The sequence below is a fragment of the Chiloscyllium plagiosum genome, chromosome 3 (assembly GCF_004010195.1).
Source record: "Chiloscyllium plagiosum isolate BGI_BamShark_2017 chromosome 3, ASM401019v2, whole genome shotgun sequence".
In the NCBI taxonomy this organism is placed as follows: Eukaryota; Metazoa; Chordata; class Chondrichthyes; order Orectolobiformes; family Hemiscylliidae; genus Chiloscyllium; species Chiloscyllium plagiosum.
Genome location: NC_057712.1, coordinates 69,759,170 through 69,770,867, shown reverse-complemented (window position 1 = coordinate 69,770,867; position 11,698 = coordinate 69,759,170). Strand labels below are relative to the sequence as shown.

The window sequence follows — 11,698 nt, the reverse complement described above, 5'->3', positions numbered from 1 at the left end:
AGCCAGTTCTGTATCCAAATGGCTAGTTCTCCCTGTATTCCATGAGATCTAACCTTGCTAATCAGTCTCCCATGGGGAACCTTGTCAAACACCTTACGTAGTCCATATAGATCACAGCTACTGCTTTGCCCTCATCAATCTTCTTTGTTACTTCTTCAAAAAACTCAATCAAGTTTGTGAGACCGCTCTGCCCTCATCAATCCTCTTTGTTACTTCTTCAAAAACTCAATCAAATTTGTGAGACAAGATTTCCCACGCACAAAGTCATGTTGACTATCCCCAAATAGTCATTGCCTTTCCAAATACATGTACATCCTGTCCCTCAGGATTCCCTCCAACAACTTGCCCACCACCGATGTCAGGCTCACTGGTCTATAGTTCCCTGGCTTGTCCTTACCACCCTTCTTAAACAGTGGCAACACGTTAGCCAAACTCTAGCCTCTGGCACCTCACCTATGACTATTGATGATACAAATATCTCAGCAAGAGGCTCAGCAATGACCTCTCTCGCTTCCCACAGATTCTAAGGTACACCTGATCAGGTCCTGGGGATTTATCCATCTTTTATGCTTTTCAAGACATCCAGCACTTCCTCCTCTGTAATCTGGACATTTTGCAAGGTGTCACCATCTATTTCCCTACAATCTATATCTTCCATTTCCTTTTCAACAGTAAATATTCATGCAAAATATTCGTTTAGTATCTCCTCCATTTTCTGCGGCTCCACACAAAGGCTGCCTTGCTGGTCTTTTAGGGAGTGCAGACAATATTTGAAATTGAAGCTTTCTTTCAGATATGAACTGCAATCTGCACATTTAAAGGGGCACCTTCTGAGTTTAGATGAGTTGTTTCGACAGTGGACCCAGGCAATGTATTGAGGTAAGTCACCCAGTGGAGTTTAATTGCTATCTTAGCTGATTTTCACTGACTGCTGCAGTGTCAGATATATATAGTACAATACCAAGCAAGCTCACTTTACAAACTTAAGAGTTTCCAACAAATTTTATATTTTATTTTGAAAGGTGATAAACATTGAAATTACCCTGACATTGATTTGTTTTTATTTATTCTTTAAGTATACTATTACATATATTTGGGAAACGGGATTATGTTATATTTAAAGAAGGGAAATAGTAATTAAAATAACCTGAGCATGAACTGACTGGAATAACTTCATGGCCCTTCCAATCTGAGTCATAAGCTCAAAATGCCATGTCAGATGTTCCCATCAGCATTTATTAGCAGAAGACATACAGGTCAAATCATAATCAGTGATTATGATACAAAAGGTTTAGAAATTCAAGTTTCAATTACATCTAGCTAAAGAAGAGAATTATCACATTTGATTGAATTCTTTGAGTAAGTTACAGGGAAGATTGATGAGGGAAGTACAATGGATGTTGTCTACATGAATTTTAGTAAGGCTTTTGACAAGGTCCCACATAGCAGACTGGACAAAAAAGTGAAAGCCCATGAGATATAGGGAAATGTGTCTAATTTTAGTTAAAGTTAGCTTAGTAATAGGCAACAAACCTGATTCAAGTGGTATTCTGCAGGGCTTGTTGTTGAGACCTGTATTATTTTTCAATACATTAATGATGTGGACTTGAACATGGGAGGCACAGTTGGGAAATTTATGGTTGCTACAAAATTGACTGTGTGGTCGATAGTACAGAGATAGTTGTAAGCTCCAAAATTATTTAGATGGGTCAGAGGACTAGGCAAGAAAACAGCAGATGTTATTCAACTCTTAAACGTGTGAGATAATGCATTTAGGAAGGTCAAACGGTAAAAGGGAATACACAAATAAATCAATGTATCAGATGAGGTATCTGAAGTGAGAGATCTTGGTATGCAAGTGCACAGGTCCCTTATGGTAGAAGTACAGGTAGATAAGGTTGTATTGAATACTCTCCTTCATTGGCAGAAGTATACATTACAACTTTATAAGACACTGGTGAAGCCATAACTGGAGTATTGTGTGCAGTTCTGGTCACCACATTATAGCAAGGATGTAATTGCTGTTGGGAGAGTGCAGAGAAGACTAATCAGTGTGTTGCCAGTGCTGAAGGATTGTAGCTATGAGGGGAGATTGAAGAGGTTGGAGTTGTCCTCCTGAGAACAGTGAAGACTGACGACCAACATAGTTGTGGTATACAAAATTGTGAGGAGTAGAAATAGACTGGACAAGAGGAACCTGTTTTCCTTGGCAGAGAGTTCAAAAACTGGGAGGAGCGTGAGGAAAAATGTATTCACACAGAGGGTGGTGGGTGTCAGGAATTCACTATCTGAGTTGGTGATAGAGAGAAAGAGGGTACTCTCTTTTTATAAAGTACTTGGATCTACACCTTAACTACTGTAAGCTGCCAGCTATGGGCCATATGCATATATGCCATATGCAGGAAGATGGGATTAGAATGGGCATCTGGATAGCTTTGGGTGAGCGTGGACAAAATGGGCTGAATGGCCCCTTCTGTACTGTATAATTTCTGCGATGTTATTTGTTTAGTTGTTTAACTGAGTGATTCAGTGTTTGGGTTTACAAAAAGCAAGGCTCCTTCTGAGGGGTCAGAAACATAGGTTAGATTTCACACCTGATGTGGAAGGGGTGTAGGAACAAATTACTACAGATGCAGGAATCTGTACTGAAAACAAAAAAATGCTGGAGATTACAGTAGGTGACGGTTGGGGAACCTTCTCATGAGCCTGCTTGTGTGCCTGGTTATAAGTGACATCAACAAGTCTAGATAGCGGGTTGTGAATGTTGTGATAATTCCCATTTGCCTGCTTCTCTTCTGAGGATAGATCCATGTCCCTGTCCCCTTGGACAGGGTGTGTCCATACCTTAAAGGGTTTCAGAGATAAGGACATCATGAATGCTAAAGGTCTTTAAAAATCACATACCAATGCTAAAGTTATTTAAATGGTAAAGTTTTTAAAAAATCACATGCCACATATTTGCTGTTCTGAACTCTTTTCTGTAATGCTGGACATTTTATTTCTGTAACAAATCTTATAACAAAAGAAGCTGTGCCTGGGTACTTTTGTATCTAAGTTGGTGCTGGTAATTGGCGATGTATAAACTTTTCACTACGTTCATGTATATGTGACCGTAAAGGCTATTCTATTTTATTCTATTCTATTTCTCCAATGCACAAAACAAAAACTCCACACAACACACTTTTCAGTTCTTCAAACAGAAGCACTACTTTTCTTGAACAGTCACTTCAATCCTTGGCTGACTTTCCTCTTACACAAGTTGCAAATAACTTTTAAAGGAATTATTCTTAAAGGGAATGTTTCAAGTCCAAAGGCTCTCCTTCAGGCACTTCTTCTATTCAAAAAAGGGTCTTTGGACTCAAATACCTCTCTTTCTCTCCTCTCAGATGCTGCCAGACCTTCTCCATTTCACTACCATTTTCTGTTTTCATCTTTAATTTTCCTGTTCTATCAAATCATTTGATCATTTTTGACAGATTGGCTAGATTACTGCTAAACCATTTCAACTCCCACCTCAGGCAACTGGCTGTGTGGAGTTTGCACATTCTCCCCGTATCTGCGTGGGTTTCCTCTGGGTGCTCTGGTTTCCTCCCACAGCCCAAAAATGTGCAGGTTAGGTGAATTGGCCAAGCTAAATTGCCCGTAGTGTTAGGTGAAGGGGGAAATGTAGGAGAATGGGTCTGGGTGGGTTGCTCTTCGGAGGGTCGGTGTGGACTTGTTGGGCCGAAGGGCCTGTTTCACACTGTAAGTAATCTAATGTAATACATCCAGTTCATGTAATCTGACTTCCTTATTTAACCCAATAAGCTTTTGTATTTTCTGATAGATCTTCCCCTCCCTAGATTGGGATATCCTTCCAAAATTGTGGTATCTGAAAATGAATGCAGTACTTCAGGAGTCTAATTAAGGTTGTGTACAACTTGCCTCACTATTAATTACTTAGATGAGAGGGCACAGTATAATACATCCAAATTGTTTGATACAAAAATATGTGTGTTTACATGTTGTGATTAGGAAATAATAAATCTGCAAGGACGTATGGATAGGTTGAGTGAGTGGGCAAAAAAACTTGGTAGTTGGAGTTCAGTGTAGGAAATTGAAATAACATGCACTTTGTTAGGAAGAATCAAAGACAGAGTATTATTGAAATGAAGAGAGACTCCAAAAATGTGAAACACAAAGGGATCTTGTGCATGAAACACAAAATGTTAGCATGCAGGTTGAACAGATAAGAAAGCAAATTGATTTTTCATCTTATTTTCAATTTTCACTTTTATTTATCAAGGGCAGGAGTTTAAAACAGAGAAGTCTTGTTACAACTATACAGCATGAGGCCAGACCGAGAATATGCAATACTGACATTGTTAAGAAAGAATATATTACCATTGGAGGCAGTTCAAAAAATAAATCACTAGGTTATTTTCTGGGATGAAGATGGTAATCTATCATTAAAGTTTTGTAGAATAAGGGGTGATCTTTGAAATATACAAAATTCTGAAGAGGCTTGACAGGGTAGGTATTGAGAAGATGTTTCCACAAGTGGGATAATCTTGAACTAGGCTACATATTTACACAACAATAGGACATTCATTTAAAACTCAGATGGAAAAAAAATTTTTTTAATACTGATGTCGAAAATTCTCTACACCTGAGAGTTGCAAAGGCTAGATTGTTGGAAATATTTAAAGAGATGTTAGATTTTTGAAATATTGAGGAGTTGAGGACTTTGAGAGGCTTGCACAAATGAGGAGTTGAGGCCTGAAGCAGATCAGCCATGGTCTTATAAAATGGTGGAGCAAGCTCAAGGGGTTGAATAGCCTGCTCCACCTACTATTTCTTATGTTCTCATTGTTTTGAATGTCTTATACATTTTCCATTGTATAAACAAATATGTTTGAATTTTTGCACACTTTGTATGTATTCATATGATCCACATTGCATAAACAGAATTTTGGATTTATATCCTTAGAAAATTATTGAAAATAGGTAATAAATCCACTATAAAATATTCTTTAGATAAAATCTCATAAAGGTAAATTTAGTGATCTTGTGCAGAGCTTTAAATATGACAATATATGAAATTGATCTGTGACTCAGTCCTCCTGTTCTACCTCATTATAAATAGGAAGCAGTCAACAATAGCTGAATCAAATCAACAAATCTTGTCAAAATTGTCTTTGCTTTCTACATATTTAACATATAATTAGCAATCCTGCACAACGTCACTAAAACTCACTTCCTGATGATAGCACAATGCAATGTTAAAAAACACTGGATCATCAAACTACAGTAATTTTCATGTTTTTCCAGTGAAATGCAAGCATATGCTATCTTTATACTGGAGGTTAGAAGTGGGGGGAAATCACAAAAGCAACTGTAAGTGATGACAAACATTTTCTCAGACTGGTATATAAGCAATAAAGCACATTCAAAAACTGGTCAAAGGTTGTTCAGAGCAGTGTCTTATCATTTGCTTTAAACTAATTCGCAATCATGATTGACGCATGACTTCAGTTTCAATCTTTCCATCTCTAAATAGTTCAATGAATTCCAAGTAAGTTTATAATAAATTGATAACAAAATTCTGTCAGCAAGAGCTTGGACTCCAATTATTAATAGAATTTTATTATAATTGAAAAGTAGAAACCACTTTGCAACGATGCTGAATTTGTCGTAAGACAAAAACACAGTAGGAGAGTCTAAAATTTCTTTAAAGAAGTGTATATTTTTGAGGAGAATTAATGAATTAAGAGGAGTTACACAGGGCCAATGTGACTCCGATCAAAATTTCAGTGCAACAAACTGTGAATCTTAAACAGCTACCCAAAATGCTGCCCATCTACTTTGAGCCTTCCATCTCTAATGGAAAATTCAGGCAGACGTGTATGTGAATGTTTTCCTTGTAATTTCCCCTCAAAACATTTTAATGCAACCATATGAACAATGACTGGTGGTAGATGCACAAGACAGCATCAGTGACACAGATGATACACTGAAGAAGTCATATGGGCTGGAACTATTACAGCTTTATAAGAAAATTCCCAACAATTAGTATCAGAACTTTTGACATTGGGAAACAGATTCCATTGATTCATAATGGTAATCCCCATATTCTGTTATTAAAAGGACGTTAAGGTAATGATTTTTGAGTGATGAGTTTGTTTCAAACAAGCTGACAACCTATTCCGAAGGTTAGGAAGACCCAGCGGTTTTGCCGAAATTTCCTGATCCATCAGTTCTTCTATCGGCTACCCTTCCCCCCCCAGAACTATCAAAGAGTTGTGTCAGCCCTTGACTAAAGAGCTATAACCCACTTCAAAAAGAAGTTTAAAATTATTTTCAGCAATGCAAGTGACCAATACCTTGAAATTTAACTCTGGATTGCTCCAAACTACCTTATTTTCCAGTTAGCATTTAGTATTGCAAAAGAAAGTCATTGATACTGTCTTCAGGTGGCTCCTGTAATTCAGTAGATTCTGCAAAATGAGTCAATCTTTTTCTGTAGACAGGCAGAGTTCACACAGTGGTCACAACTGCCAGAAAACCTTTGTGCTTGAGAGTCTCATAACAACAGCCACTTTGTTTTAATAGAAGGAAAGGGCTCCACACTATATCAAGCTGGTGTGTTATGACATCACCTTAGCTGCATAATAATGTCTGTTACCCAAAACACTTTATTATATGTTTTTGTCCAAGGTTTGTTGGTTCAAAACCATTTAAAAGATAGTTAAAATCTTTATAGATCCCTGTTGTAGAGCTGGTTTATTACACCAGGGACTATCTATAGACATAGAAGAGGACCAAATAGTGCACTATGAAGTCCAGGAAAGTTCAAGTATGATAAGTTATTAAGTGCCATTTTAAAGTCTCAGTTTAGGAGCTTGATCAAATCTGACACATTACAGTCCAGTCTAGAGCCCAGAATTATGAAGGGTGTTGTGCGCAGTGTAATGTTGCTAAGCAGAAAACATTACTGCTTCCTGAAAATGAAGGTGATGCTCATTGGAAAAGACAGGTGCCTTCACCATATTTAGAGGACACTGCAAAGGAAGGAGCAAGAAATCCATTAACTTGCAACCAAACAAGCCATCTTTTTTTTAAATTCATGACAAAAAAAAATATTTTGGCCATATAAATAAAACCAAATGCTGCAGATGCTAGAAATGAAAATTAAAAATGGAAAGTCTTGGAAATAACACATGCAGCATTTAGAGAGAAATAGAATCAATATTTCAAGTTGAATATGATTCCTTTAGAACTAAGATGTTAAAAATGTGATAGATTAAATGCCATTGAAAGGAGAGGTTGAAGAACAGAAGGGAAGGTTGGAGATACGGCAGAAGGAAAGAAAGATTAAATAACTAAGATGTCATGGAACAAAAGGCAAAGGAAGTAATGTTTGTACGAAAGTGACAAAGCATTAGTCCAGAGTGTACACAAGTGCCAGAATGATGAACAAGCTAAAGGAGAAATATGAGAAGCAAAATTCAAACTGCCATGTGGTGAAAAGGAACAGAATAAGATAAGGGTCACAGTTTATTTCTGAAGTTGTTGAGCTCAACATTCAGTCCAGATGGTTGTAAAATACTGATCAGAAAATGAGGTGCTGGGACTCGAGTTTGCATTGAGCTTTACTGAAACATTACTTAGGGCTGAAGACAGCAACATCAACATGAGAGTAGGTGGAGAAAAATTGATAAACAGCTAGAAGGTTTTATCATGTTTGTAGACTGAGTGCAGGTATTCCTCAGAATCATTACCCTTGTCTATCCATTGTAGAATAGTTTACAATATGAGCAGCAAATATACTAAATTGGAAAGTACACCTAAATCACCGCCTCACTATAAACAGACCAGACATGTATGGAGAAGTGAGGCAACTCAGGCCAGGAAACTGCAAAACATTGAAATTATCTGTGTTGCAGAAGAGTCACAAATGCAGGTGGGGAGAAACATGGAGTAACATCAGGAAGAAATTAATTCAATGGGGTAGAAATGGGGTGAAACAATTGGTATATCAGGAAAGTTCAGCTTGTGGATTTTGAGAAGAAAGTGAAACCTGGAGACTTAGGTTTGGAGGACTATGAGTGGGAGGCATCAGAGAAGAGATCTTCAAAGAGTATGAGGTTAATGACTGTCCTGATATGTTCGGTGGAATCCTTAAATCATCTAATTAAGATTAGATTAAATTAGATTATCTACATTATGGAAACAGGCCCTTTGGCTCAACAAGTCCACACCGACCCTCTGAAGAGTAACCCACCCAGACTCATTCCCTTACATTTATCCTACATAGTGTTGAGAAATTCAAAGTTAAGAGCTTCTGTTCTTTCCCCAGCCACACAATTTAGCACAGCCAATTCACCTAACCTGCACATCTTTGGATTGTGGGAGGAAACCGGAGCACGCAAAGGAAACCCACGCAGACACAGGGAGAATGTGCAAACTCCACATAGATAGCCACTCGAGGTGGGAATCGAACCTGGGTCCCTGGGGTTGTGAGGCAGCAGTGCTAACCACTGAGCCACAATGCCACCCCCATCATTTTATGTCTTATTGAAACATGCATGCTCAAATATATTTGGGCCTTATCTCAACAATGTAAAAGTTAGCCAAAAACTTTGTTTTAGTAGGCTAAGCATAGGGTGGACATATTAGGTGTCAAATAACTCTGCCGTTCCTCACTCCCCAGAGATCTCACTGTTATAAGATGTATTTATATGGCACCTTTAAATACCTTGGTCAACCCCATTAACTTCTTCGTGATACACTTGGACAATGGTGGAGTTTGTGCTAACTTAATATTACTTCTTTTCACAAAATTTCTGCAAACACCTTATGGGGCTTCTTCTCAATCCTGAGAAAGCCATCTTTTCTAGACATTATTTCAGCAATTAAATATTATAACTGCATCAAAAATCTTGGTATCTCTAACAATGCTCACTTCCTACAGTGTGACTTCAAACCTTGTGTTTTAATCATCTGCTACACTTTAAATGCTGCAACAAATCCCACCGCTGCTATTTCTATGGGTGGCATGGTGGCACAGTGATTAGCACTGCTGCCTCACAGCGCCAGAGACCCGGGTTCAATTCCCACCTCAGGTGATTGACTGTGTGGAGTTTGCACATTCTCCCCGTGTCTGCGTGGGTTTCCTCCGGGTGCTCCGGTTTCCTCCCACAGTCCAAAAAAAAAGTGCAGGTTAGGTGAATTGGACATGCTAAATTGCCAATTTAGTGTTAGGTGTAGGGGAATGGGTGTGGGTGGGTTTCACTTCAGCGGGTCGGTGTGGACTTGTTGGGCTGAAGGGCCTGTTTCCACACTGTAAGTAATCTAATCTAATAACTTGATTTCCCTGTTTTGGAGTGGTTGAATACCAATCACCATTATTGTCCTCACTACAAAACTAATAAGCGGTGCTTCTATTAAAAAAAAGTCAATCCAAGAAAACTATAGTCCAATATTTCAATTTATTTCAAGGAATATCACACCTAGGCTGTAGCTCAAGAGGGCAGTATTCTTAACTTTGAACAAAAGCACTGCATTTGAATCCAATGTCAGACATTTGAACATCTTGTAAGGTTGACACTCAAATGCAATAGTGAGAGAGCTCAGCATTGTCAGGAGTGCAACTTTCAAATGAAAATTTAAATCAAGGCTAAGTCTGCACATGTAGGCAGATGCGAAAGATACCATGAGACTATTCAAAGAAGAGCAAGAGTGCTCTCCCCAAAATTCTAGCCAATACTTATCCTTTCATGAGTGTAGATTATATCAGTTCAATCAGGGAGATATTGCACTTTAACAGACAAATAAAAAGATCAAACAATCAGATTATTTTTGGTTTTGACAGAGATTAGTAAACTTCAATCTGTGAAACTGAGTAATTTATCACTTTTATATTTGCCTACAGATTGTGAGATTCAAATTGAACATTGCAAAAATAACTGACAAAACCACTTCACTGCACTGGTTACACTACTATTAATTCACTTGTACAATGACACCAGTTTTATTAAATGATGAAAAAGCAACGCAATGTATGTGGAGTATACAAATGGCCTTTACAAATAATAGAGTATAAAATATCTATTAAGCAAAACATGATACATTGATTTTAGTCAAAACATCCAAGATTATGCTGTCTTTTCCTTTAATTCATATCAATCACTTTATTTCTACTTTTGTATATTAAACAGACACACAATTTCATGGATTGAATATCAGTGATCTGATTAATGCCATCATCCATGTACAATTTCAACAATGCTGCTTTACCATAATCCCCAAAGGAATTTGAAATTCATGAAATTGAAGTTAATTTGCCCATCCCCCCCAACAGCACCAGCAATGAACTCCCCCATGTAATTTCTCAGTCTGCACAATCTGTGTTATTTATGGAAAGCTATGGTAATCTAACTCTGCTGCTGAGTGATGCAGCCACTTACAAGCCACACAGTAACTGGGAAAATCTATTTTTTCCAAGACAAAACATAATTAATTAATATCTTGGGGCTTTTAAATTAAACATTTTGTTTTTACACAGACACTACACAAATAACACAGACACTTCCGCAACTCTTCACAATACCTTCAGTTGTGGTTTCAGTCATATTGGCCAAGATCCTTATTTCCACTTTCCCAGAAATTCAAGTAACGTCTTCAAGTGTGATGAATTTGGTTTCTCAGAACCCTAACAATAATAAGAAAGTAGGGGATGATTCTCACACCTAACAAATTGTGGTACAGTTGAGATCTTCTGTGCCTTTCGCAGAGTCCTTCCCCCACCAGCAAGAGCTTTCACAACTGGAGACTTGTTGCTGGCATTAAGGATATCAACTTCAATCTAAAATAGAAGTGTCTCACAATGTGTTTCCATGTTCCCAGTTTTAGAATCATTCATATCTGAAGGAATCCAGCAACAAGGGACAGCAAAGCAGGAAAGGACACTAAAAAGCACAATTAGTCTATCGCAGTTCAAGCTCTTGCAACTAGCCCTCTGTAACTACTGCTGTCCAATGTGTAAATCAAAATAATGAAATATTTGCTTCAAGGTAACCTTATCCATTATTACTCAGTTTTATTATTAGAACTGTTAATACTTACTCCATTCTGCATTGCCTTTTTTAGCCATGGGAGGTTCCCTTACACAACTGGTGTTAGGAGGCAAAGAATGATGGGTACCAAGCTAATTTATTTTTTATATTCCTTGATGATTTAAATTCCAGCTGCTAGAGAAGATTTACAGGAACAGGGGATTAGTCTTCTAATAGGCTAAAAATTATACAATAAAAACTCCCTTTTTTCTGGTTTCTCTGTTATTATTTGTTTGCATATTAGTGTGAAAGATTTGTCTGCATTTGTCTTTGTTCATGCAAATAATTAACAACTTGATTGTGCTTTTTACGAGAATTGAAATCCAAAACAATCATAAGCAATTATAACAAGATGCCCCAATACTGTGTTTCTTACTATAAGCCAGATCATTTCTGCACAATAAGAAGAAATAAAAACTTAGTTAAGAAAGAGACTACATAAAATGTAAGATGTTCTAAATTACATTTTAGCCTACAAAGTATTTTTAAAGTGTAGTCACTACTGTAAGGAAGCACATGCAGCAGCCAATTTGTTCACAACAAAATTCCAAAAATAAAAGGGCAATAAATGACTAGATAATCTGTTTAAGATGTTGATTGAG

The 11,698-nt window shown here is 37.5% G+C and overlaps 1 protein-coding gene across 1 annotated transcript in view; it reads right to left on the bottom strand.

The window, feature by feature from the left end:
• LOC122539894 (triadin-like) overlaps positions 1 to 11,032 on the bottom strand; it is a 141,009-nt gene extending 129,977 nt beyond the window's left edge. Inside the window, exon 1 of the mRNA XM_043675049.1 lies at positions 10,592 to 11,032. Coding sequence (XP_043530984.1) covers positions 10,592 to 10,613 — 22 coding nt within the window. The 5' untranslated portion in view covers positions 10,614 to 11,032. The remainder of the gene's footprint in view (positions 1 to 10,591) is intronic.
• Between the last annotated feature and the right edge of the window lie 666 nt (positions 11,033 to 11,698).